General features: G+C 47.3%; 3 protein-coding genes across 5 annotated transcripts; 2 read left to right on the top strand and 1 right to left on the bottom strand.

Annotated features, from left to right (window-relative positions):
- Positions 1-1,234: 1,234 nt before the first annotated feature.
- On the top strand, positions 1,235-10,679 carry acsl3b (acyl-CoA synthetase long chain family member 3b). 2 transcript variants are annotated; one of them, XM_029130984.3, is made up of 15 exons: positions 1,235-1,484; positions 3,486-3,938; positions 4,383-4,560; positions 4,660-4,769; positions 4,890-5,028; positions 5,560-5,707; positions 5,895-6,018; positions 6,103-6,174; positions 6,338-6,477; positions 6,658-6,830; positions 6,976-7,050; positions 7,138-7,329; positions 7,411-7,525; positions 7,737-7,894; positions 7,986-10,679. In XM_029130984.3, exons 2-15 carry the CDS (start codon positions 3,588-3,590, stop codon positions 8,141-8,143), a joined length of 2,133 nt encoding a protein of 710 aa, XP_028986817.1. In that variant the 5' UTR covers positions 1,235-1,484; positions 3,486-3,587; the 3' UTR covers positions 8,144-10,679. The 2 variants fall into 2 exon arrangements, with proteins under 2 accessions (XP_028986817.1, XP_028986816.1); XM_029130983.3 differs by having other exon boundaries at positions 1,236-1,484; positions 5,557-5,707.
- Positions 10,680-17,033: 6,354 nt separating this feature from the next.
- scg2b (secretogranin II b) lies at positions 17,034-20,201 on the top strand. The gene is made up of 2 exons (XM_029131705.3): positions 17,034-17,185; positions 17,603-20,201. Exon 2 carries the CDS (start codon positions 17,620-17,622, stop codon positions 19,414-19,416), a length of 1,797 nt encoding a protein of 598 aa, XP_028987538.1. The 5' UTR covers positions 17,034-17,185; positions 17,603-17,619; the 3' UTR covers positions 19,417-20,201.
- A 128-nt stretch (positions 20,202-20,329) lies between these two features.
- On the bottom strand, positions 20,330-23,538 carry ap1s3b (adaptor related protein complex 1 subunit sigma 3b). 2 transcript variants are annotated; one of them, XM_029131727.3, is made up of 6 exons: positions 23,381-23,538; positions 22,163-22,341; positions 21,968-22,076; positions 21,748-21,885; positions 21,090-21,151; positions 20,330-20,937 (listed from the first exon to the last, which is right to left on the bottom strand). In XM_029131727.3, the coding sequence occupies exons 1-5, from the start codon at positions 23,381-23,383 to the stop codon at positions 21,110-21,112; spliced, it is 471 nt and encodes a 156-aa protein (XP_028987560.1). In that variant the 5' UTR covers positions 23,384-23,538; the 3' UTR covers positions 20,330-20,937; positions 21,090-21,109. The 2 variants fall into 2 exon arrangements, with proteins under 2 accessions (XP_028987560.1, XP_028987562.1); XM_029131729.3 differs by lacking the exon at positions 21,090-21,151 and having other exon boundaries at positions 23,381-23,537.
- Positions 23,539-23,592: the final 54 nt, after the last annotated feature.

Below are 23,592 nucleotides of genomic sequence, written 5' to 3'. Positions count from 1 at the left end.
TTAGACTGTACTGAATGACATCTTTACGTGAAAAGGTCACTGGTCACTAGCACGAGACAAGGTCACATTGATTTTCAACAGTAGCATGACTGATCGGGGCATTATTGCAGATGGTTCCGTCAACCATGCCGCCTGTCAAATGACAGCGAAACAAAACAGTTTTTCAGCCGTGTTCCTCATCACCTTCTTTCACTTCATCATCCCGCTGAATTGAACACTGAGAACATGCCTGCAGGACTGGAACACAAAATAAAGTACAAATACAGTACAAATTGTACTTTTTGTATATATTTTTCCTCACAATATTGGTATACGAATATATCCAACTAAAATGTAATCAGCTGAGGTGAGGTGACTGGCTTCAGTCTGCCATCACTGTAGGCCCTGAGGCATGTGGGAAAGATTACGGCTGTCGTCTCCCACCGAAAACAGACACTGATTAAAAACACCTGTCTGGCAAGACGTTACACTCCATCAGAATCAGAATCATTCGCCAGTAGGACAGTTTCTTCCCAACTGCTTATGACCTCATCACCAGGGTCCAAACCCCCCAATGACAGAGATTCTGGCCCCGCAGACTACTGTTATTGAATTATAATAAAGCAGCTGGTAAAAAGCTTCTCTCGTATGCCGCAAGTCTCAGATCACACAAATATTGTGTGTGTCGTTTGTTTCATTATCATTAGTCAAGCATCAACTTATCAAGACAAATTCACCATATGTGAAAATTCTGACGCAATCTTTAAAAAATGCAGCTAAATTCCACTGTGCAGTTCTGCTGTATTTCTGTTGTTTATAACAATGCATTAAGTAGACGACGCTGGTTACAGTCAGTTGGAACTATTCTGTTCTGAGTGTTTTTGTCCAATTCTCTAGCATTTTGTACCGGTTTCTCAGATATTTTTAGTCTTGCAGACGGTGCCTTTTCACTCAGGGAGTTGTGAGGCCCGTTACAAAAAGCTTCACTTTTTTAGTGATTTTTACACAAAGTGAGCCTGTTTTGACATAAATGAATTAACAAACATTTAACAAAAACAAATAGTGTGTAATCAAGCAGCGTGGTATGTGTGGGGCCACATTACTGAGCCGGCAGCCGGTCCGGTCAAACCCGCCTCGCCGTGCCGGTGCCGGTGCCGGAGCGGCCTCGTGTGTGTGGCGGATGAATGAATGTGACCGACAGTAACCTCTCTGACGTCCCCGCTCCTCCGAACACGCGCCACCTTCGGCGCACCAATCGCTGACAGGGATACGCCGTGACGTCACGCAGAAGCTTCCGGGCCCATAGTGCTGGCCCGGTGATGCTCAGATTTACATTTTTTTCCTTTATTTTATATTCGCTTTATAACGGACAAGCCATAATAAGGAGCAGACGCGTCTATTTGGCGGGTTACACGGATACTATGGCGGAGCTGTGGTTACAAGGATAACTATATTTGAGCCAGCGTCGCTGCGAATCCGGCGTAACCTAGCGGTTGTGAACAGAGGTGAGGATGTGTTGCCGTGTGACCGCTTTGCACGTCTTACTGACTGAGACCGATTGTTAGCTAGCGACTAGCATACCAGCTTAACGCATCGCCTGTCTAATGCGATGTGTCTGTGTACAATATAACGCGCATGTTGAATTCTCATAATAAAGTGACCGCTAGCGGTACAACAACGAGCGCAGTGGCTAGCTATAGCTCCGCTTGCTAAACCATTCGTGGCTGCATGTTAGCTTCCCTGCTAGCAAGGTGGTAGCGCGTCTTTGAGCTGTCCGCAAGATTGTTCATCTTGATGCTACTGGCTATTCTAACTGCTTTTGGACAAGGACACACAGTGGAGAGAGATTTGAAACAGTAGGACATTACTAAATCTATCTGCTCACCAATTTTGGCTTTGATTGTATTACACACGATATCTAAAATGATGTGCGTGTTATCGCATCAGCATTGTTTTGTTATCTGACCTCGATAACCGTTATCACATGAGGACATAAATAAATACAGCGATACGACACCACATCTGGCAAGACGATTAGCAACAAGGTTAAGAAGAAGCTTTGCTTATTGTAGTTCCAAAACTGATTGAATAATTAAACTATTAAATGGAGAAAGTGTTTAAATGATAAACATATTGAATGGATAGAGGTCAGAAATGCACATGGGCATCACCCTGTTAAAATATTTTAAGTATTAGTTAAATCACTGTAAATTGTTAAAATGCCTTAATCTGTATTTATGTGTTATGACAGTTCATGTTTGTGTAAAATCCAAGCCTCTGGATTATTCCAGAAACCAATTTAACAATTGTCCTGACGAATATAGAACATTGTATTTATTTCAATGCTATTTAAACGGGTTTTTTGGTAAATATGATTAAACTTATTGTACAGTAGCAGCATCTTGCATATAAGTCTATGGGTCCGACTTTGATATGACATGCCTTCAAGTCTTGGCATAAAAAATATTATTATTCTCATTGTGAATACTGTATTCTTGAATTTCTATTTTGTCATGAGTGTAAATGTGAATTGCTATTGTGGATTTTATCTCATGGCATGTAGTTTTTGGGTGGCGTACAGGTGTGTCAATTTTAAATGGTACACAATGACTGAACCTGTATTACAAGTGTTCAGGGATCAAGTTTTGCTGCTCTACACAAAAGTACTGTAGCTGTGGCAGTTAGAAATAGTTTGTGGCTGTGAATTGGGGAGTCAGACCTGCTTTGTTTGGTAGGGTTGTTCATATTAAATGGAAAATATTTACCAATATACCACGCTACTAAATGGGGAACTACCGAACATATTTGTTTACTTTCCAGCAGATGTTTGCATATGACCATGAACTGCCTGCCTCATCTGTCAGTGTTAGATTCCCCTCAGTAGTGAGGTATTTCTTGGTCAGGTTATGTTAACCTTCCCCCTCACCTCAGGACCTCGCCTCCTAAGCTGCAGAATGAGTCACTGTCACCAGCTGCAGCAGGCTCAGCATCAGTGGTTATAGTTCTGCACTGCAGGTTACACGTTGTCAGAAAGGATACAATAGAATCGACTGTGCTCTCTCAAGTGATCCAAGCACATTAGAAGAGTAAAGTGTGAATAACATGGCATAATCTGTGTTTGACTGTAGAGATCTATAGCTTGCTTGGCTTTCTTTATTTAGCTATATCTATCAATATGTTGGCAGTATTTAAATGTGAGCTTGACGGAAAAGTGAAAAACCTAGGTACTGTGTGCGTAATGTCCCAAAATAAGGCTGTTTTAATAGTCTTCTTGCAGACAATCAACAAAGATTCCAACAAACATTGAGAACCAACATTGATCATTGTAGCATCACACTACATCTTGGTGTATTGCAGTGCTGACTGAGAACGGGTCTAAAAATAGGCAGAGTTGGTCTTTATACAAGCTAGGATTGTGTTACCAGGAGGCCTGAATATGCTTAGACAGCTTTATTTCAGTTTCAGCATTGCATCTTCTAAGATTTCATGTTGTGTTTCTGTTGCAGGTTTGAATCGCTTCCGCCATAAAGAACCAGTGTCTGCAAGCCTCAGCGGATAGTCACCATACTTGCAGAGCATTAAGAAGTGCTGAGCTTCATCTGTTTAAGATGAAGTTAAAGGAGGACATTAACCCCCTGCTGCTGCAGGTTTTTCGCTCTGTGGTCTGGGTCTACTCTGCCATCACCTTCATACCCTGGTACTTCTTTACTGGAGCTGGCACCAATATTGAACGGGCTCGTCGGATCAAAGCACGCTCAGTTAGCGGAAACCCAGCAGGGCCCTACAGAGCCAGCAACAGTCAAGGCAAGCTGGTAGCATGGATGCTCCCTGGAGTTGACACCCTTGACAAAATGTTTGAACATGCTGCTAGGACGTTTCCAAAGAGAGACTGTCTGGGCACCCGGGAGGTACTCAGTGAGGAGGATGAGGTCCAGCCTAACGGCAAGGTCTTTAAAAAAGTAAGAAACACTTATCATGGTCTTACTCACTTCTAAAATGTTGTGTTTATCATTATTCTTTTATATATCTGGCCTATGGTCAGTGTATCTCTCATCACATTTAGGTGCAGAAGGAAAATGGTAGATCAATTTGTGGTGTCACACAGTGCTTGTGTCTGCAGGGCTGACAGCACAGTCTGCCACTGTGTGCAGCGTGAAGAGTGTAGGTGGCAGTGCAGCAGTGTTACTGGGAATTGTCTCACAGCTGAGAGCCCCCTCATTAATTCCTGCATAGCTACAAAAGCCCTGTAGGTGGCGCTTAATGACTGATAATGACTCCTGGTGATGATACATGAAAACAACACCAGCGCTTTCAGATTTAGCAGTGTTGGGATTTCATCTTTTAATAGGCACATGCAAGCCTGCACTTGGTGAGATTGCGCCTAAGTTTTCTGTTGTGTGTAGGTAATTCTTGGGAACTATCACTGGCTTTCATACGAAGACACTTACCAGGCAGCAAAGCATTTTGGAGGTGGTCTGGCAGCGCTTGGCCAAAGGCCTCAGTGTAACATCGCAATCTTCTGTGAAACCAGAGCAGAATGGATTGTAGCATCACAAGCCTGCTTCATGTACAATTTTCCACGTGAGTGACAGAAACATAACACGAACGTTCAGACATTATTAGTGCTACAGCACAGATCCCGAGATGACAGATGAGCTTTATTTCATTTTAATTTGACAGTTGTGACCTTGTACGCCACTCTTGGACCCACTGCCATCGCACACGGCCTGAACGAGACAGAGGTCACGCACATCATCACAAGCAAAGACCTGCTTCAGAACCGTCTCAAGGTACCTTCCCTACAGCCGCAGTCTGTTTTCTAAACAGCTGTGTTAACAAATCTGTACACTTTTAGATGTACCCTCCATTTATAAGATGCTTTTCCCCTAACATCCTTCTCTGTGTGCCAGGATATTCTGTGTGACGTGCCAAGGCTGCAGTACATTGTTGTTGTGGACTGTAAACCCTCTAGCTGGGTAGACATGCCCAGAGGCATCATGGTCTACAACATGGATGCTGTGAAGGAGTTGGGATCCAAGGCTGACAACTGTGAGTATTTGTGCAATGTGATTAAAAAGGTTTCTAATTTTGTCAGGAAATGGAAGTGCAGTGATAGAGGCTTAATACAAAGCCATGTGTAATTACTGTGATGTGCTCTGCATCACATTGTCAACAAGGGGTCAGATCAACACTTCCCAGATGCAAAGTACCACAGGGGATCAGTTGATGTTTTACTGTAGGATAATGAGGGAAACTGAAAGTCTGAATGACAGTACTATTCATAAGGCACCATACGGCATTTATCTAAATAATGAGTAGTAAAAATACACACTGTACAATTTCCAGTCAGTTAGCTGGCAGCAACTTTAACTGTTCAAGTTCACTTTTTAAATGTGGGGATTTTCTGCTTTTGCCTGTTTCTTTCGAAATCAAATCTGTCTTTTGTGTTACTTGCTAAACAAACTGATCAAGAATTTCACAAAAAGGGAAATGAAATAACAATATAAGTAGTAAAATGTTTATCGCAGTAATAATGTTTCCTATCTAACTAGCTTTCCTCTTCCTCTGTCTGTGCAGTAGCAGTTGCCTGCAGACAGCCACAGTCCACGGATATCGCCGTCATCATGTACACAAGTGGTTCCACAGGCATCCCCAAGGGTGTCATGATCTCCCATGGCAACATCATTGCTGGTATCACTGGCATGGCTGAACGAATCCCTAACCTCAAGTATGCTAATACCACATTCATAGCTTCTCTCTAATGCTTCTTAGCCTTTATGTGTGGCTTTGTGGTGTCTGAAAAATCCCACACCGGTGCTCCTTCCTGTCTCTGGACTGTCTCTGAAACACGCCTTACTATATTTTTATCAATGTCTGTAGAGGAAACTCACCTGCGGGTATTTCTGTTCTGGCAGTGAAACAGACACATACATTGGCTATCTGCCTCTGGCCCACGTTTTGGAGCTCAGCGCTGAACTAGTGTGTATTTCTCACGGCTGTCGCATTGGCTACTCATCCCCGCAGACTCTTGCTGACCAGGTCAGTGTATGAAAACACCTTGCTGTCAGTCTGATTGTATAACATGAGTCGGTATGTCCAACAAATGTGTTGTCTTTTTTACAGTCCACCAAGATAAAGAAGGGCAGTAAAGGGGATACCAGCGTGCTGAAACCCACTCTCATGGCGACTGTCCCAGTAAGTCTTCTCATCACTGCACAAGTCCACTTTAACCAATGTAATTTGTCATGGTGCTGCAGTCACCTTGAACTCAAATCAAATAATCAATGGAAGCTCAGGCAGATACTTGAAATGTCACCCTGTGAACTGAGGGATCCCCGCCCTGTGTGTGTTTATGTAGGAGATCATGGATCGAATCTACAAGAATGTGATGACCAAGGTGGAGGAGATGAGCAAATTCCAAAAGACGCTCTTTGTGCTGGCTTACAACTACAAGATGGAGCAGATCTCTAAGGGTTACAGCACACCTCTCTGTGACAGGTGACACATGCTATGTTATCTGTATTAGTACATACGAGCCTGATGTTCAGCTAAAGCATCAATAGGTGATATTTGTTTCCTTTATGAAACATGAACAATAAAGGAACAAACTGTACACACTATACTTATTTCTCAACACGTGTTGTGTCTTTTTTTTTTTTGTTCTTCACCGTCGTCCAGTCTGGTGTTTAAACGGGTACGTGGACTCTTGGGAGGGAACATACGGTTGCTGCTTTCTGGTGGAGCTCCACTCTCCGCTGCCACACAGCGCTTTATGAACATCTGTCTGTGCTGCCCTGTGGGGCAGGGATATGGCCTGACGGAGACGTGTGGCGCTGGCACCATCACCGAGGGTAGGAAGATGCATATTAAAACAGAAAATCAGTCTCTCCTCTGGGGAAATGAATGGGGGAGCAGTTATGTAAGATTTGTAATCAGCTATGTAGCACTTTATTACAGTCATTTGATAACACAGCAGTGTGTGCTGGTGTTTTTCAGTTTGGGACTACAGCACAGGAAGGGTTGGTGCTCCACTGGTTTGTTCCGAGATCAGACTGAAGGATTGGGAAGAAGGTGAGTCACATGGCAATAATCCAACTTTATACAATTAATAGAAACATTGTTTTTGCTTTCTAATCCATGAGTTCTACTCTTCTGTAGGTTGTTACTTCAGCACAGATAAACCCAACCCACGAGGGGAGATCTTGCTTGGCGGCCCCAATGTAACGATGGGCTATTACAAGAAGGAATCCAAAAATGGTGAGGACTTTTTTGTGGATGACAATGGACAGAGGTGGTTCTGCACTGGGGACATTGGAGAATTTCACACCGATGGATGCCTCAAGATCATTGGTAAGAGATTTGCAAACCATGTGCATATGTGTGGTGGAGGAGGCCCGTCTTTGGACCGTGATATGTGCTCTCCTCTTATAGATCGCAAAAAGGACCTTGTGAAGTTGCAGGCAGGTGAATATGTCTCTTTAGGAAAAGTTGAAGCTGCTCTGAAGAATTGCTCTCTCATTGACAACATCTGTGCCTATGCTAACAGGTATGTCCTGCACTTCCTCTCTGCAAATATGTTTCTTCCAGATGGTTTAGATTGACTTGAATTTGATTTAATTTCAAATATAGACACAACAAGCAAAAACCTTTAAGCCAGAGTTATGATCTGGATCTGTTTCTTTCTGTCTGTAACTTAATTTTGTTCCTCGTAATGGTAGAAAAACTGAGTTTGGGGATTCATTGTATCTGTTTTTCAGTGACCAGTCATACGTGATCAGCTTTGTGGTGCCAAACCACAAGCAGCTAATGGTGTTGGCAGAGCAGCTGAAGGTTAAGGGCACGTGGGAGGAAATCTGTAACAACTCCCAGTTGGAGAAGGAGGTCCTCCGCATCATTACCGAGGTTGCTATCTCAGGTTGGGCAGGAAACTCCTATATTAGATGAGATTATATTGACTCAAGCAGCTTTTGACTTTCTGACTTGTGATTTTCATCTCTCCCGAGCAGCAAAACTGGAGCGGTTTGAGATTCCCAAGAAGATCCGACTGAGTGCTGAAGCCTGGACCCCGGAGACTGGCTTGGTCACTGACGCTTTCAAACTGAAACGCAAGGAGCTTAAAACACACTATCAGGAAGATATTGAGAGAATGTACGGTGGAAAATAGCACACAGACACACTCCAAACAGCACAAAAACATATACACTTCCATGTACAAAGGTCAGAAGCCGTTACGTGGACTATTTGGAGAGGAGTTACAGTAAGAAAATACACACACTCCTGTCAATACAAAAGCGTCTCATACTCTGCTTCCTTGCTTTGATCAAAGGAAGAGGGAAAACTCTCAAATCCAGCTTAAGATTCTCAATCGAGATTAAATGGCCGAAGGTCCCTAACAAAAAAAACGGAACCAGCCATACTCGCTCACAGTGCCATCCACTCATTGCTCCTCTGTGATGAATTTAGTCCTTTGAGTTGCTATGACGACCGAGGCGGCACATGTAGTCGGACGTCTCCATAGCTCGAAGTGAAGCAAATGTCAAGCTAGGCGACTCTGGATCAATGTCAGCGCATCCTCCCTGTTGCTTCCCGTCCTCCCCTGCTGTTCTGGGGCCTTTCAATAGTTCAGCATCATGATCGTGGATCGTATGTCAGATACCGAGCAGGGAAATGTGGTATCGTGAGCCTGACAGCAGGATCCCTCATGGGACTTAAAGATAATTCAGGTTTGAATTAAATGCAGGGATCTCTTATCTTTTTTTATTTTTTTATTTTATTTTAATGTTTCGCTGTGTTTACGTCGTCTTTGATTTGTCAGCTTTGAAACCTAAGGGATGAGTATTGTATCACGTATGAGGAATCTGTGTCACTAAGCCAAGAGAGATTGAGCTTTAGGATGTTCTCAGATGTGTTTTGTTACTGTTATAGGGTTTTATAATGATGAGCATTCTTATTTCTTCATCTGCTTGTTGTTTTTTTTTTATTGTCATTCTGTATATGCTAGTCTTACATTACTGAGCGTTGCTGTTTTTTACCCCTTGTTTGCCTGTTTCTCAGCGTTTCTACATTGGAGTGTGTGTGTTTACTGACTAGCAGAGGCCATTTCATTTTCAGTCCCTTGTGCTCTTGGCTATTGCGGCGGGTCAAACATCAATAGGAGGAGTCATCCTTTGGGGATTTTTCCAGTTCTGCCGGCTGCCCTGAGCCTAATGTTTCTCCATATCTGAGCAGCTTGTGTCTTATTGGCTATTTTGTACAGTGACCTTGCCACATATTGCTCCATTGACCAGTGCACCATGCCGTCTCTGAGGGAACGTACCCATCGGAGAAAAATAGGTTAGAAAACTGTGTCTGTTTGTTACAAGCGTAGATTTGACCCTTTTTGTCACAGATCTAGTTACTGCTGATGTTTTACCATTTTACTTCTATATATATTAAATACAAAATGAATGTGCAATACTACACAAATTTAATGTAAACTATATAGGAAGGAGAAAAATGCACAACCTCTTTGTATTGTATACGTTTTACCTATTAATAATATCAGGAATAAAGTAGGAGTAAGTTAAACAGTAGAGAGATAAAAGCTAAATGTATCTTATTTGAACATACTGTGCTGAACATAGACAATAGACTGTTCCATATGTCAATTTATAGATAAATTATTTGACATAGAAACTTGCATGATAAAGTGTGCAACTGTACCAAAGCACCTGAAACCAGAGGATAGCACTCCAGTCGAACAACTGAAGGAATTACTGATACACTCCACGTTTAGTTGTGATTGCGTAGCGTAGGCTCACGTCACACAGTGCTAATAACATTCCTGTATCTCCAAACTGATTCATGTGTATGATACTGTATGTACAATGTATATAAAAACAACTGCATTTCTTGGATTCTGTCAGTTCTGCCATTTATTTGAACTTGTCCGACATATCCATTCATGAAGAATGGTGGCGATGATTTAAATAGCATCACTATTAGTGAGGTGCTTGCTTCAGTATTTCTTCTCCAGGTTTATGGACATAAGATGTTTGATCCTTAATCCTTTACAAGGGTAACATCTTCCTTTATGTTTGTTCTGAATGCTAACTTTGCTTTGCTTGTACAACCGACAGTGTACAGTCAGGTACTCATGTAATGGATGTCTACTAGCTTCATACAGAAGGGTTATGTAGCATGTAGAGATTTCACGATACTATTGTGACCTTCCTGTTGTAGGATTTCTCTCCTCTGACGTTTCGGTGAAAAGTCAGTAGCTTAGTGTGTTGTTCGCTGCTTTGAGAGGCGGCTAGTTGCCTTCTGACACACGGGCTGTCTTCAGGGGTCTTAAGAATGTGAAGCCCTCCCTGCAATCCGTTGATAGCACACATGCCATGTACTACTAACGACACCCACTTGAACTCGCGGCAAGACAAAGACGGTGAACGGGGCGGCTTTCACCGCTCCTGCTGTTTCCACTTGCATTGTAAATATGTTAAGAAGGGATGTTGAACAAAGCTCATGAAATACCAATAACTGTACAGGTGTAAAGCTTCCTGTTAATGTGTTAACAATGTGTTACTGACCGGTTTTGAGGTCTCCTCCTTATTTAGTGTGGTGAAGTGATCCTGAGAGCCGGACCGTGTCTGCTTTCTTTATTTATTTGTCATTTGGCCTTGATAATTATGTATTGCAATAAAGAGTTTGTGTTTAAATAACTGCTGCTGCTGCTGTGTGTGTGTGTGTGTGTGTGTGTGTGTGTGTGTGTGTGTGTGTGTGTGTGTGTGTGTGTGTGTGTGTGTGTGGTGTTTGTGTGTGTGTGTGTGTGTGTGTGTGTGTGTGTGTGTGTGTGTGTGTGTGTGTGTGTGTGTGTGTGTGTGTGTGTGTGTGTGTGTGTGTGGTAAACACTAATGCAGTCGCGGAGGCATAACGTGTGACTGATATGATCGCCAGCTTGATTAGAATCATCTTGAAACCAGAGTTTCCATGGCAACGAAGGCCAGTGAATGTGGTTTGTGAAAGACCGAGCGGTGCATCGACGCAAACGGAACACGCAGTTCTGACAGCCAGCCTTCAATCGGAGCTAGTAAACAAAGGAATAGTTCTTCTCTTAAGCAGCGTCATAGTGCTTCACAAAACGTTGAATCACAGGCCAAGAATTTGATTCATTAACGGAAGATAACCTGAATTTAGCTTTGAACCAAGTCCATGTGTGGCATTATCATCACTTTAACTTATTGTCATCTAAAAAACATGCAAACCTAGATCAGTTATATGTATTTATGAACATTCATTCAGTTTCCCACTGCACATGTTTGACAGTGATCAACCCAAAGCTAAATTAAAAGGCTAAATACGTTCATCTGTGCTTTAAATTAGATTAGCAACTAGTATATTATTTATATATATCGTATTTGCTGTGAAAGCATCAGTGAGTGATTTTATAATTACATTTGTTCTATTTTAATTTGCTTCACAGTTTTCCAATTTAAAGGGTTAAACATTTGGGGTTATTTCCATGTAACAATCAATCATAGGAATGTTGAAAAACAGACTTCTGTGGTTCCATCTCTGCTGCCGCTAATAAAATAAACCGTTATGTGGACGAGCAGAGTAAGTGAGTCTTGTAAACCCTCCTCCTCTCTCCAATGCCTCCATCCGACCCTATGGGAGCAGGGAGTGAGTCAGAGGCATAACGCTCCCTTCATTAGCCCACTGATTCTGACGCACACACACACACACACGCACACGCACACACACACGCGCACACAGCGGAATGGTTGTACCACGACGACGACAACAACAACAACAGCGTGTGTGCTCGGGTGCCGCGTCGTCTCCGTGCTCTCTGACACCTCATGCCGACTTGTCTTCTTTCTCCGGCTCCATCTCTCGCCTCGCCCGGCTCCCTCTTCCTGTCTACGTATGACTCAGAAGTGCGCAAAAACTCCTGTCTGTGTTGGTGCTTTGTGCGCACACCCTGCTGAGAGCCAATAAGCCATATTGGAGTTTACCCAAGGATGAGCGGAGCCGGAGCCGCCACATAACCCTGGAGAGGTGGGTGGTGCCTGGAGAAAAGTCATAATTACAAATGAGGCTGGAGGACGATTGAGCAATGGACCGAGTGAGGAATTAAAGTACAGTAAAAACAAAAAAAACGCTAAAATGGTCACTTTTTTTGTACTAAAACCTTCAAGGCATCAAACTATTTTGCAGCTCCATCATGACAAACTGTGAACCAACGTCTCCTTAAACGTACTCATCTTTTGACTCCTACAAAATGATCCCAGCTCAATTACTGGTGCAAGCAGAGATGTGCCACCTATTTATCTGATGTGATTAAATGGATACAAATGTTGCCTCTGCCTTCGCAGATCCGCGGGGGGGCATTTTTAGCCACCACCGGCACCTAATTGGGAAGTCAGTAACTGCTTTGGTCATGAGCTCCTACGTTGCGTGCGCTCCCGCTGATTTGGTTTTTCCGGGGGGGGGGGGGTGTTATGTCACGGCGACCTTTGGCTCGGTGCCGGCTGCACCCTGCCGGGCACCAGCAGCTGGGTCATGGTGCCGCGAGCGCTAACACCGGGAAAATGTGCGAGGCCTGGTAATAATCTTGAGCAGAGAAGCGAGGGAAGGAGGGAGGAGGGTTTGTAGGGGGGGGGGGCTGCGAGGCAGAGGCAACCGATATGTCTGGGCGATGACTCACTCACACCGATGCTGGGTATTTATAGGGAGGGAGGCGGGGGGGGGCGGAGGAGCGCAGGGGCAAGAGGTTTGGGAGACAGCCAGGACAGCATCACCGCGACAGATACCATAGAGATAAAAGAGGGAGGAAAAGGGGAGGGGGCTCAAAAGTGGAGGAGAGGGAGGATGAATGAGGCCGCACGTAACGGGAGGATGAGAGGATCTGGAGCGGAGAGACCGAAATAGAACGGAGCTGGCGAGAGAAAAGGGAATATTTTCAAAAGTCTGCCATGAAACGCGGGCAAGCGGGGCGTGTCACGCCGCCCGCTATTTTTACCGTACAGTAACAACAAAATGTGTGGGACGTCAGCGACGAAGCTGTCCTTCCACATTTGCAAAAACAAACGGACGCAACACACAAAATTGGAGACAAACGTTGCTATCAGACTATGAGAGGAGGCTTGATCGCAGTCATATTGTGACAGCGTGAATAAATGCGTCTACTTTCACCGCACGCGCGCTTTAGATTTGATTAAGTGTCATTGTCCTCCGCGCGACTTTTGCTTTCTTCATTGAGTTTTCGCCCCCATTGACAGGATTTCTTCCTGCTCTGCCTCCGATGACGTCGGCCAGTGCGTCACACTGCGTCTCTTGCCAGAGACAGTAACACAATCTGTGCACGTGTGCTCATATATACAGAGAGAGAGAGAGGATAACACACACACACACACACACACACACACACACACACACACACACACACACACACACACACACAGCAGTGGGTTTGATGAGTCAGACCAAGGTGAGCTCTTCAAGTCATTAGTATGGACGGCTAAAATAAAGGCGGTGATGTGTGATGGAGGCTATTCAAGGCTGGTCAGAGCTCTCACTGCTGAGCTGGAAACAAAAACATCAACACGGGCCATGTTAATGAACGCGTATCCTACATGAGAGCTGCTCCTTCGGTGGAATGAACCGCGAGACGGCCTCTGGCCTTGAAACCCAGCCTTATTAATCCAGAGATATTAGGTCAGTCTCCTCGGACGCGTCCCTGTGGCATTAGGCGGACATCTGCCCTTTTCAGCAGGGCTGAGCCCGTATTGAATCTCCACCTCCACTCCTTTCACACTCGTCTTCATTTTTTCTCCCCCTCCGTTGCCAAAGACAACACCGTATTTCTGTGCCTGTTTCGGCCCCTTTGTCCTAATTAGCTCCAACAACACACTGCACGCTCTAATCACCGCCGCCGGAGCCACCTGCCTCCCGACGACAGGGACCGCGCTTTAACCGCAGTAATTGGGCCGAGGGGGGAGGACGGGCCGGAGAGCTACAACAGAGGGGAGCGGTAATGAACGCGAGCCGCTGTGGAGGCGATAAAGCGCGTCTGACGGTGGAGAGGAGCGCAGCGACCTGCGGGAAGAGAGGAAGGTGGGAGCGCACGAAAGCCTGCGAGCCTCCGTCGCCATGGCGACGTTGGTGGGAGCGAGGAGAGGGTGGGCCGTGACACCGGGCGCCACTCGCCGGAGCGACGGGCCCAAAAGGAGAGAGCATGCGGATCGTACGCGGGAGATGAAGGACGGCCTCGAGACGCAGCTCCGACTGCGTGAGCTACAGCACACTGTGTGACACTGTGCCATTGTGACAGAGCGGATAGCACTCTGCTCTGACATGCGGGTAAACGACAGCAGCGTCCCGACCCACTGTTCTGAATGAGGAGGAGGGAGATGCAGATACTGAACCGCCAAAAGGAGAGATATTAGAAGGTTTGGAGCGAGGAGCAGAATGAAATCTGCCGTTCATCTGGAGCTTGGCTCAAAGCTGACAAATCACTCACTACATGCACTCTAGAGAGGTCTGAGCAATGAATATGCGGGGGAAATATTTTTCAATTGGGACCAACTGGAAGCGTGAACATCAGTTGCTGCGGGAAAAAGAGCAACACAGGCTGGACTTTGGTCGATAGGTGGTAACTCCCATCCGCCCTATACAATCGATGCTGATTAGGATCATTATGAGCCGTTCAATGGCAGAGAGGTGGGCAGACAGACAGGCAGGCAGACAGGCAGGCAGACAGACAGACAGACAGACAGACAGACAGACAGACAGACAGACAGACAGACAGACAGACAGACAGGCAGGCAGGCAGGCAGGCAGGCAGATAGAGACAGACAGACATGCAGACAGACAGACAGACAGACAGACAGGCAGGCAGACAGACAGACAGACAGGCAGGCAGGCAGGCAGACAGACAGACAGACAGACAGACAGACAGACAGACAGACAGACAGACAGACAGACATGCAGGCAGGCAGGCAGGCAGGCAGGCAGGCAGGCAGGCAGACATGCAGATAGAGACAGACAGACAGACAGACAGACAGACAGACAGACAGACAGACAGACAGGCAGGCAGGCAGGCAGGCAGGCAGGCAGGCAGGCAGGCAGGCAGACATGCAGATAGAGACAGACAGACATGCAGACATGCAGACAGACAGACAGACAGACAGACAGACAGACAGACAGAGGCTTCCCTGTGTCTCGCGTGCGAAGCCGCCGCTGATCTGTGCACGGGGCGATGCACGCAGACAGCGCAGCAGGGCTCAGGAGAGGAATCACAGCTTCAGCCGGTGGATCTTCCAGCACCAGGGCCCAGCTGGGACTTGAGTTTAAAAAAACCTCTGATCCGTCACTCAGAACCACCAAGAAGCCCAGCGGGGGAGGCGATAACTTACACAACAGATGTAGGGATGAATGCAGACAGTAGCTTAGATTAGCATCGACGCAGCGCACGCACGTATTAAGGCTCAATGTATTTTAATAGACGGGCATGTTTATTCCTGTGTGTTACTCACACACCACATCAACCATATGTTTGTGCAACGAATGTGGGAAGAAAGAGGCACATTTGAGTATTAGTGTCTGAGCCATGCATGCAAGCAGTGTGTGTGTGTGTGTGTGTGTGTGTGTGTGTGTGTGTGTGTGTGTGTGTGTGTGTAGACATTAAAGAGAACAGAACATGTCGTCCTTAGTCAAGTGACGTATGTCAGGTCTCATTAACTGAATGAAACATCCATCAGCTTCACTCATCATGTAAAATATTTCCTCAACACGGCGCTGATTGAAGAACCCGCTCTCATATTCGGCCCGGCTGCTCGTTCATTTGTTCGTTGTTGTGAGGCCAATAGCAGATAATGAGCACATCCTGCTGCGCATTTCGTAATGAGCATGCAACAGAATGTGACCTTTGGGCAGCAGTTCGCCGTCCGTCCGTCTGTCCGTCCGTCAGGAGATGGAGGCTGCTTCTGAGCAGAGATGTGATGTCAGAGGAGCGACACGCCTCGAAAACGGCACCAGCCCTCACCTTCTCCCGACTCTTCTGCTTCAGCAGCAGATGGACGGATGTGCAGGCTGACGCCAGGAGGCTCCTCAGCCAGATGCCTGAAACATCGCCATCGTGTCTCCTCCACAGCAACGACACAGCGAGCGCTCGCACGGGAGGCGAACGGGAGCGATTGCGTGCTCTGTTGTGTTCTCTTTTACTGCTTAAATGGATGTGGGAGGTTTATACCGTATCGGGGAATGAATACGGAGCTCATCCCATCCAGTTCAGCGTTAAATGACAACGAGGGAGCTGGGTTGAAATGGAGGAGCACTTACGTGTACATTATGGGATGTCAGAGGACGTGGAGTGGAAGAGTTAATCATTGTAGAGGGTGTGAAGGAGAATGAAGGGTAAAATGATTGGACTCACTAGTTTGTGGGCTCATACTGCAGATACACACAACTACCTAATAAAACAGGAAGGGGACCATATGTAGATATCTTACGGCCACTGACGGCCACGTTAAACTAGTTGCTGGGAGGAGATCGGGCTTTTTGGTCTCGTGGACCTGCGGAATGCTGGAGCAGCGGCCCCCAGCAGACAGGAAGGTGTTTACCTCCGTCTCCGTCAACTGCGACAGCAACTCCGCGGTGGCTTCAGCCTGTGAGTCATCGCTAGAGGGATTAACTCTTCACGCGCCACGACGGCGATCAGTGGCCGAGGATGGAAAACGCAATGGAGAAAAAAAAAAAACGCGGTTTATCTAAGAATGAGTAAAAAAGCACTTTGCGGGGCATCAATGTGAAATAAAGGCTTCGTTTTGAATATCTTAAAAAGACTCTTGTGTTGTTGTTGTTCGGAGCTGGACTCATTCGCACATTGTTTCTTTGAACAAATACAAAAAAAGACTCCCGTGAAGTCAACGTCTCGGCATTTGAAGACTTCTTTAAAAGATCTTTCCAGCCGATACCTTCCACGGAGCAACATAAAGGGCTATTTTTAATGCAGCCAGCTCTTTAGTATGCCACAACATAAACCTGAATCATTTATATGGATTTTTCAGGAGCGGCTATTGCGTGTGCTGTGTGATGACGCGGTGGTCAGGTGTTGCCTCATATAACGAGGGGAGCTGTCCAAGTGCTGAAAGCAGAAGAGAACAGTCCCGCTCCGGAGGAGATGCCATACACCTTCACTGCTGTCTGAGCTTTATTGCCAAAGGTAAGACACGCATCTGTACGTGTTAATGGTTTAGAATTCATTTAATAGAGGCCTACATATGCGTTAGATTATTATAGACTACTATTATTCCAGTCTATTGGACTGTTCCGTCGCTTCCGTCGACTGTTTACGTTGCAGCCTAATGAATACGACACCAGCCTCCCCGCAGTCGGCGATTACGGAGTTATTGCTTTATTCAAACTGGCGAGATAAACGCGTGTTAAAGAGCGTTGACGTTGAGCGCAGATCGAACGCAGAGATTGCCCATAATAAGGCGGGGAGTGACTCATCCGCTGATGACTCTCACGCCCAGCATCAAACCGTCGAGTTTGTAGAGCGCAACTCCCAGTACGCAGGCGGATCCGGCTTCTTCGCCTTCGCCCGTTCCACTAACACCCAGTCTCTCTTGGTTTGCAGGTAATAAATAGCCTATAATGCTGCATTTCCACCACAAGTTGCCCGCGGGAGGAGCCGCGGTCCTGCTCGCCTTCCTCCTCCACGGATGCGCCGCGCAGGCTGCGTCGCTCCCCCGCCACTACAGGCTGCGAGGCGGGGAGAGCGAGGGGCAGCCGGCCGCCTACCCACCCAGCTCCGACATGATGAAAGCCCTGGAGTACATCGAGAATCTGAAGCAGCGGAACGGGGGCCGGCCCGAACCGGTGGATTATGACGAGGTGGATAAGTTCAGGGTCCTGCTTCAACTCGCGTCGCAGCAGGGCGAGGGTCCCGGGGAGCGCCAGCCCGCCCCCGGCGTGCAGAGGCAGGACATTACCGCTGAACAGCTGATGAAAGCCCTGCTCAAGTCCCTGCGGGATCAGGCCGGAAAGGACGCAAAGCTCGCGCCTGCAACTGCGCCACGGAACGACCGGCGCACGCACAGGCACCGCACCAAAGACACTGAAACCGCCGAGGGCGCAGACTACGGCAATTTCCCCAGACCTCACAAGAAGTACCCGCTTATGTTCGAGGACGAGGAGAACACAGACGCTGCAAAGAGGGCCACGGAGGACCTAGACGAGCAGTACACCCCCCAGAGCCTTGCCAATTTACGCTCCATCTTCGAAGAGCTCGGCAGAATGCCCCCATTCGCCGCACAGAAAAGAGACACGTTCGGGGACGAAGAGGAGGAGGAAGATGACGGACTGAGCATGAGAAACCAGGGCTACGAAGACGTGGCCGGAGGAGAGGAGTGGGTGCCCGTGGAGGAGACGGAGGAGACGGTCAACCGAAGCCACGAGGAGATGGAAAGGGCGCTCGGTGAGCAGGAAGAGGCAGAGAGGGAGGAGATGCAACGCCGGGCCGGCCAGAACCCGGAGGATGCTGACGACGACACCAAGATGGAAGATTACTACCTGCTGAAGGTCCTCGAGATGACGGACCAGACGCAGAAGAGGGACAACACCGGAGAGCAGAGAAAAAGGCTGATCCGCCCCTCCATCGTAGATCCTCGGACCGTGAAGGAGCTGCTGGAGCTGTCCCTGAAGCTCCACGTCCCCCCGCAGGACCTCATCGACATGCTGCTCACGCAGGAGCTCAGAAAGCTCCACCGCGACCCCGAGGCGCTGACGCGCTACGCGGCCGGGCAGACCCCCAAAATCAGGTACTACAGCCGCAGACTGCCCGTAAAGAGCAAGCCCGCCCCAGAGGACATGGACAGAGAGGACTTCCTGGACATCATCGGGGTGGAGACCATCAGCAACGAATACCCCGTGGTGCAAAGACCCCTGAAGACCTCTCCGTCCTCGGACAGAATCCCAGCGGCGTCCAACCCGGCTGCTAATTCGGGTCCAGTCAAAATCCCCCCTCCTTCCGGACGCAGGGAGAACCTCTTTTTATCCGAGCTCAACAAAATGCCCCTCAAACGTCAGGCCGCCGCGGACGACGGCGACGACGACGACGGCGGCGACGTGGAGGACGAGGTGACGACGTACCTGGCGGCCAAAATCCTCACAGAGTACCCCAACACCATCAGCAAGCGGGACACCCAGGCGCAGCTGAGGGGGCAGTTCCCCTACGAGCTGTACGAGCGCGCCATCAAGGACTACCTGGGACAGGAGGACGCCGAGAAGAGGCCCGTGGCCAAGAGGGAGAGCGAGGTGGCGCCGGAGGAGCAGGCACAGCCCGAGGAGCTGCAGGGGAAGGAGGAGGTCACGGCCAAGACCTCGCCTCCGCAAACCCCGAACGAGGAGGAGGAGAAGGAGCACCGCGAAAAGGCAGTGGCTGGGATGTAGCCCGATCTCCTGCAAGACGCACGGCCTTCTGAATATAGTATTTATACTGTCTGCAAATAAAGTCTGGTGGATGTGATCTAGTTTACAAATTTCTATTATATGAACTATAGCTGGTATTGCTAATAACACCCTAACAGAAATGATCTATAGCAATGTTAGAGGTCCGACACATTTGTAGAGTAAGTCCCTAATTGCTGCAAGAATATTTTAAAATTGTAATTGCAAAAGTGAGACGCAGAGTCCCTTGATTTGTCTGTTTATTATTAATAGCTAGTCACACGATAACACGAGCCAAAATATTAACGTTTTTTGATGTCGTTAAACGTTTGTTTACAAGAGCGGTGTTTGTAAACAGCAGAAGCAGGAATATATTTTCATCTATAATCGACGGGGTAATGGAAAAAAAAACAAAACAAAACAAAAAAAAACGCTTATTTTTCATCCATGTTAAAATAGTCACCGACATATGTGATCATGTTGTGAATTAGAGTGTAGAATGCTGAGCATAGAGCATCACGACATCTTTGGTTAGGGCCGTGTGCTGGGCTGAGGACGAGTGTTGTTGTGACTCGTGATATATTCAGGGTTAGTGGATTCAATGTTACTATGAATAATTATCTACCAGTCTAAATATCAGACCGTCGCCTGCCTTCCGACCCTTTCATACTGCGAAGCTCTGTATCGTTGGCCTACCAGTAGTTGTGCTCCGTATGCTCATTTTTAAACCATTTTGTACATGTTCAATAACGTGTGATGACTCACAGATGAATAAAGCATCAGCTGTATTATTTTTCTCCTCGCCGAGCTGTGTTGCCTTATTAAAAGTCGCCACAAAGCAGCCGGAGTCGGAGGGAACGGGGGAGAAACGAGCTGCGAGGAGACGGACGATGACAAAGGTTCAGACACACAGTCGAAATGTTTACCAAAATACATATTTTATTCATAAGCTCTAACATCATACATACATTATATAAAAAAAGCGTGTCTAAAGACGAACGTCTCACACAAGCAGTGTTACAAAGATTTAAGCTCATTTAGAATTAGCCATGTGCCCCAAAAATCACACGTTTTTTTTTACCCCCCACAATAAATTAACTCAATCAATGCACTGGTTTTGTGGAAAGAAGAAACTTTAAACATTAACAGAATTTCAATCTAAAGGCAAGAAAAAGGTTGTAAATATAAGATCACTTCATCCTCATGATTTTTATACCCCCCCCCCCTCCTATTACTACTTAATTTACACTTTAGAAAATGTCAACACATCCCTCATCCTACATTCGAGTTCTTGAATAAATATTAGACATTGACAAACTCTCAAATTAAGAAATAGTGCAGCAATACTTCAGGCAGAGAAAGCATGCTATTCCCCCCGTACCATCTTTAAAAATGCTCTGTATAAATCAACGTGTTGCATATTCAGAAACGTCTCTGACAGTACAGTACAATTGGCTCCTGTGCTCCTCCCCGTTACAGTGTGCCCAGTTAAAACGCAGGTTTGCTCATATACTCCTCCATAGTCTAGAAAAGAAACAGGCACAAACATACACACAAAACAGAGGATCAGCCTGGTAAAAGCACATCATAATGCGATTGATGATCACATCACACATCTAACGTGACCTGAGCACAGCAAAACACTACAGGTGACTAGCACAAGCAGAACATCTAACCTGTCTGTCCATATTCAAGGTCATCCAAACAGCTCCACCTCATACCACTCACTGCTGTCATCCTGAAGCGATAATGGGCAAAATGAATGGGAGGCTACACTGCACATCATCCAAGTCCAGATTAACAGAGTTAGTCAGGCCTGAGAGCGACACACCCAGGGAAGCCACTGCACCACACACACACCTACAGCGGGCGGGAGGAATCGCTAGCCCTGCCGTTCGCCGGCTACGGGGGAATCTGTCTCACTCTCTGAACGGCGGCAGAGGGGGAGAGAGATGCACAGAGAGAGGGGGGGGGGCAGCACCGACAGGCCTAAAAATAACGAGGGGCAGCAGCTAATACACAAACGTCACAAAGACACACCAGGGACTCGGCAGCACCGCTGTTAATTGGGCTCATTACGACGGCCGCTACTCGCGCTCGCCGGGAAGATTGCACTCAGCCACGTGAGCAGAACAGCGGTGTGTGTTGTGCTTTGGGAAAGACGCCTGTGTGCTGTGTAGTGGTGAAATCCAAGGTCTGGACACGTTTGCGTTTGTTTGACTGAGGCGAGCCGTGCAGCAGACGTTACAGGCTCAACGGATGCAAGTCACGCCTCAATCTGTGTGTGTGTGTGTGTGTGTGTGTGTGTGTGTGTGTGTGGGCACAGGAACCTACCTCCTGCAGCATGTCTGAAGCTTCAATGCAACGATTCACACTCTCCTTGGAGGTTTCCTGTACCTCCCCTCCCATCAGAAACTCATCCAGGATAAAATAGGCCTTCTCGAAGTTAAAGATAATGTCCAGCTCGCACACCTGGGAACAGAACGCGATGCTCACGTTTACTGGCGGCTATTAATGCCTTCTGGCTATTACGAGCAGAGACACCGTGCAGTACATTGCCAAAGTATTTGTCCAGAAGCTCCACGTAGCGGTGAATTATCTCCAGGGCTAGCAGCTCGTTCTCCTTGTCCTCTATCGCCAAGCAGAAGTACAGGCTTGCGTATCTGAGGGGCGACAGCGATCATAAAGGCCGATGCTGACGTAACACACGGCACGCGACGCGTCACCGGCTGGACCGGGTCCGACAAACCTCTTGTAGATGATTTTGAGGTCCTTCCAGTGCAGGAAGTTGCAGGTGCGCGGCGGCCGCGCCAGCACCATGGCGGTCATTTCCCTGGTGATCTTCTTCTTGTCTCGCTCCAACGTGGGCAGGAACCACTTCTGCAGACGGAGCTTCCCCTGGCGGCTGAAGAGCAGCAGGAAGCGCATCTGACGGCACAGGGGCAACGCGTGAGGCACGTGCACAAGCACGCACGCACGCACAACCATGGCACAGGTCATTATTCTCTCTCTCTCTCTCTCTCTCTCTAAGGGTCAAACGAGTGGTTGTGTTGCTCATTAAAGAGTAACTCTCCCCACACACTAAAAGGAAGCCAAACATGAAGGTCAGTGAGGTACGTTTTTATATTTGGAAGGAGCTGGATTTGTTCGGAACCAGAATAGGCTTCAGTCATAGACATGTGTCAGAACCACACATTTTCCTTGTGGCCTTCCTGTTATTGCTGGTGTGAAACGCCTTTAATAAGCTTTTTTTTAATTAGGCATTTATGGCATTTATTTTAGGCAATTATTACGAAGCTGTCGATGTATTCATCCTCACTGAGACAACAGAGAAGTTGCGTGGATTAGACGTTACCTTTTTTAATAATGCAGCCAAATTAACTGATCCTTGCTGTAGGTTTAACATTTCATCCAACAAAGCGCAACAAATGTCAGATCCACTCGTTATTTTTTCTTTACGGACCCTAAAAGAGCCATTTTTGGAACAATGGCAGAGTTTACGTGGCCTCTTCAGAATGAGGAAACACCTGTTTTTTTTCCAGCGACTGGACACTGGACGTTTATGTGTCACAGAAGACGGAACATCACGTTGATATGCGGTCATACGGAGCCCACAAACGCACTCCAAGGTGCGCCGCCCGTATCGGCGCATGTAGGCAAATGAATATGAAAAGGACCGAACTGCCGCTAAAGCAGGGCGGAAAAGTCGCTAAACCTGTTTGAGGGGCTGCGTGGCGCACACCGTACTTCCGGCAGGGAGACTAACAAAGAGATGCCCACAATCGAACCCCAACAACAAACAGACACAATGTTAGAAGTGAGAACCTGAGGAGCGCGAGCAGGCCTCGCAGCGCGTGGGTGCCGTGACTAGCTTTAGCTACCTGTCAGCTAAAACAGGTGCAACAGGTGAGCGGCCGGAACGGGCGGAGGTCGCCTCGCATTTCGTGCGTAAAAACGCAACACTTACCATTTTTGCGCAGCGCCAGCAGCACCGAACGACGGCCACGGGTGGAAGCAGAAGCACTTTAACCCTCACAAAGGGTCAACCAGTGTCGCTGAACGCATATCTGAGCGTCGGCCAAGCAGGACTGTGACAAGTTGTTTAACTCCGCCCCGCCGGCCGCCGGAGGAGCGGTGCCTGCCGGACGCGTCACCGAACCGCCCCGTCATCTGCGTTGC

Source organism: Betta splendens, chromosome 17 (assembly GCF_900634795.4).
Source record: "Betta splendens chromosome 17, fBetSpl5.4, whole genome shotgun sequence".
Lineage (NCBI taxonomy): Eukaryota > Metazoa > Chordata > Actinopteri > Anabantiformes > Osphronemidae > Betta > Betta splendens.
Note: the sequence above shows the minus strand (reverse complement) of the source record. Positions and strands in the feature narration are given on the sequence as shown.

Coding starts and splice junctions, on each gene's coding strand:
- acsl3b (XM_029130983.3), top strand. CDS start 3,588: ATGAAGTTAAAGGAGGACATTAACCCCCTGCTGCTGCAGGTTTTTCGC. Junction 5,708..5,894: donor GAACGAATCCCTAACCTCAA/GTATGCTAATAC, acceptor CTGTTCTGGCAG/TGAAACAGACACATACATTG. Junction 7,330..7,410: donor TGGATGCCTCAAGATCATTG/GTAAGAGATTTG, acceptor CTCCTCTTATAG/ATCGCAAAAAGGACCTTGTG.
- scg2b (XM_029131705.3), top strand. CDS start 17,620: ATGCTGCATTTCCACCACAAGTTGCCCGCGGGAGGAGCCGCGGTCCTG.
- ap1s3b (XM_029131727.3), bottom strand. Junction 22,077..22,162: donor CTCAAAATCATCTACAAGAG/GTTTGTCGGACC, acceptor GTCGCCCCTCAG/ATACGCAAGCCTGTACTTCT. Junction 21,886..21,967: donor TGGACAAATACTTTGGCAAT/GTACTGCACGGT, acceptor TTCTGTTCCCAG/GTGTGCGAGCTGGACATTAT.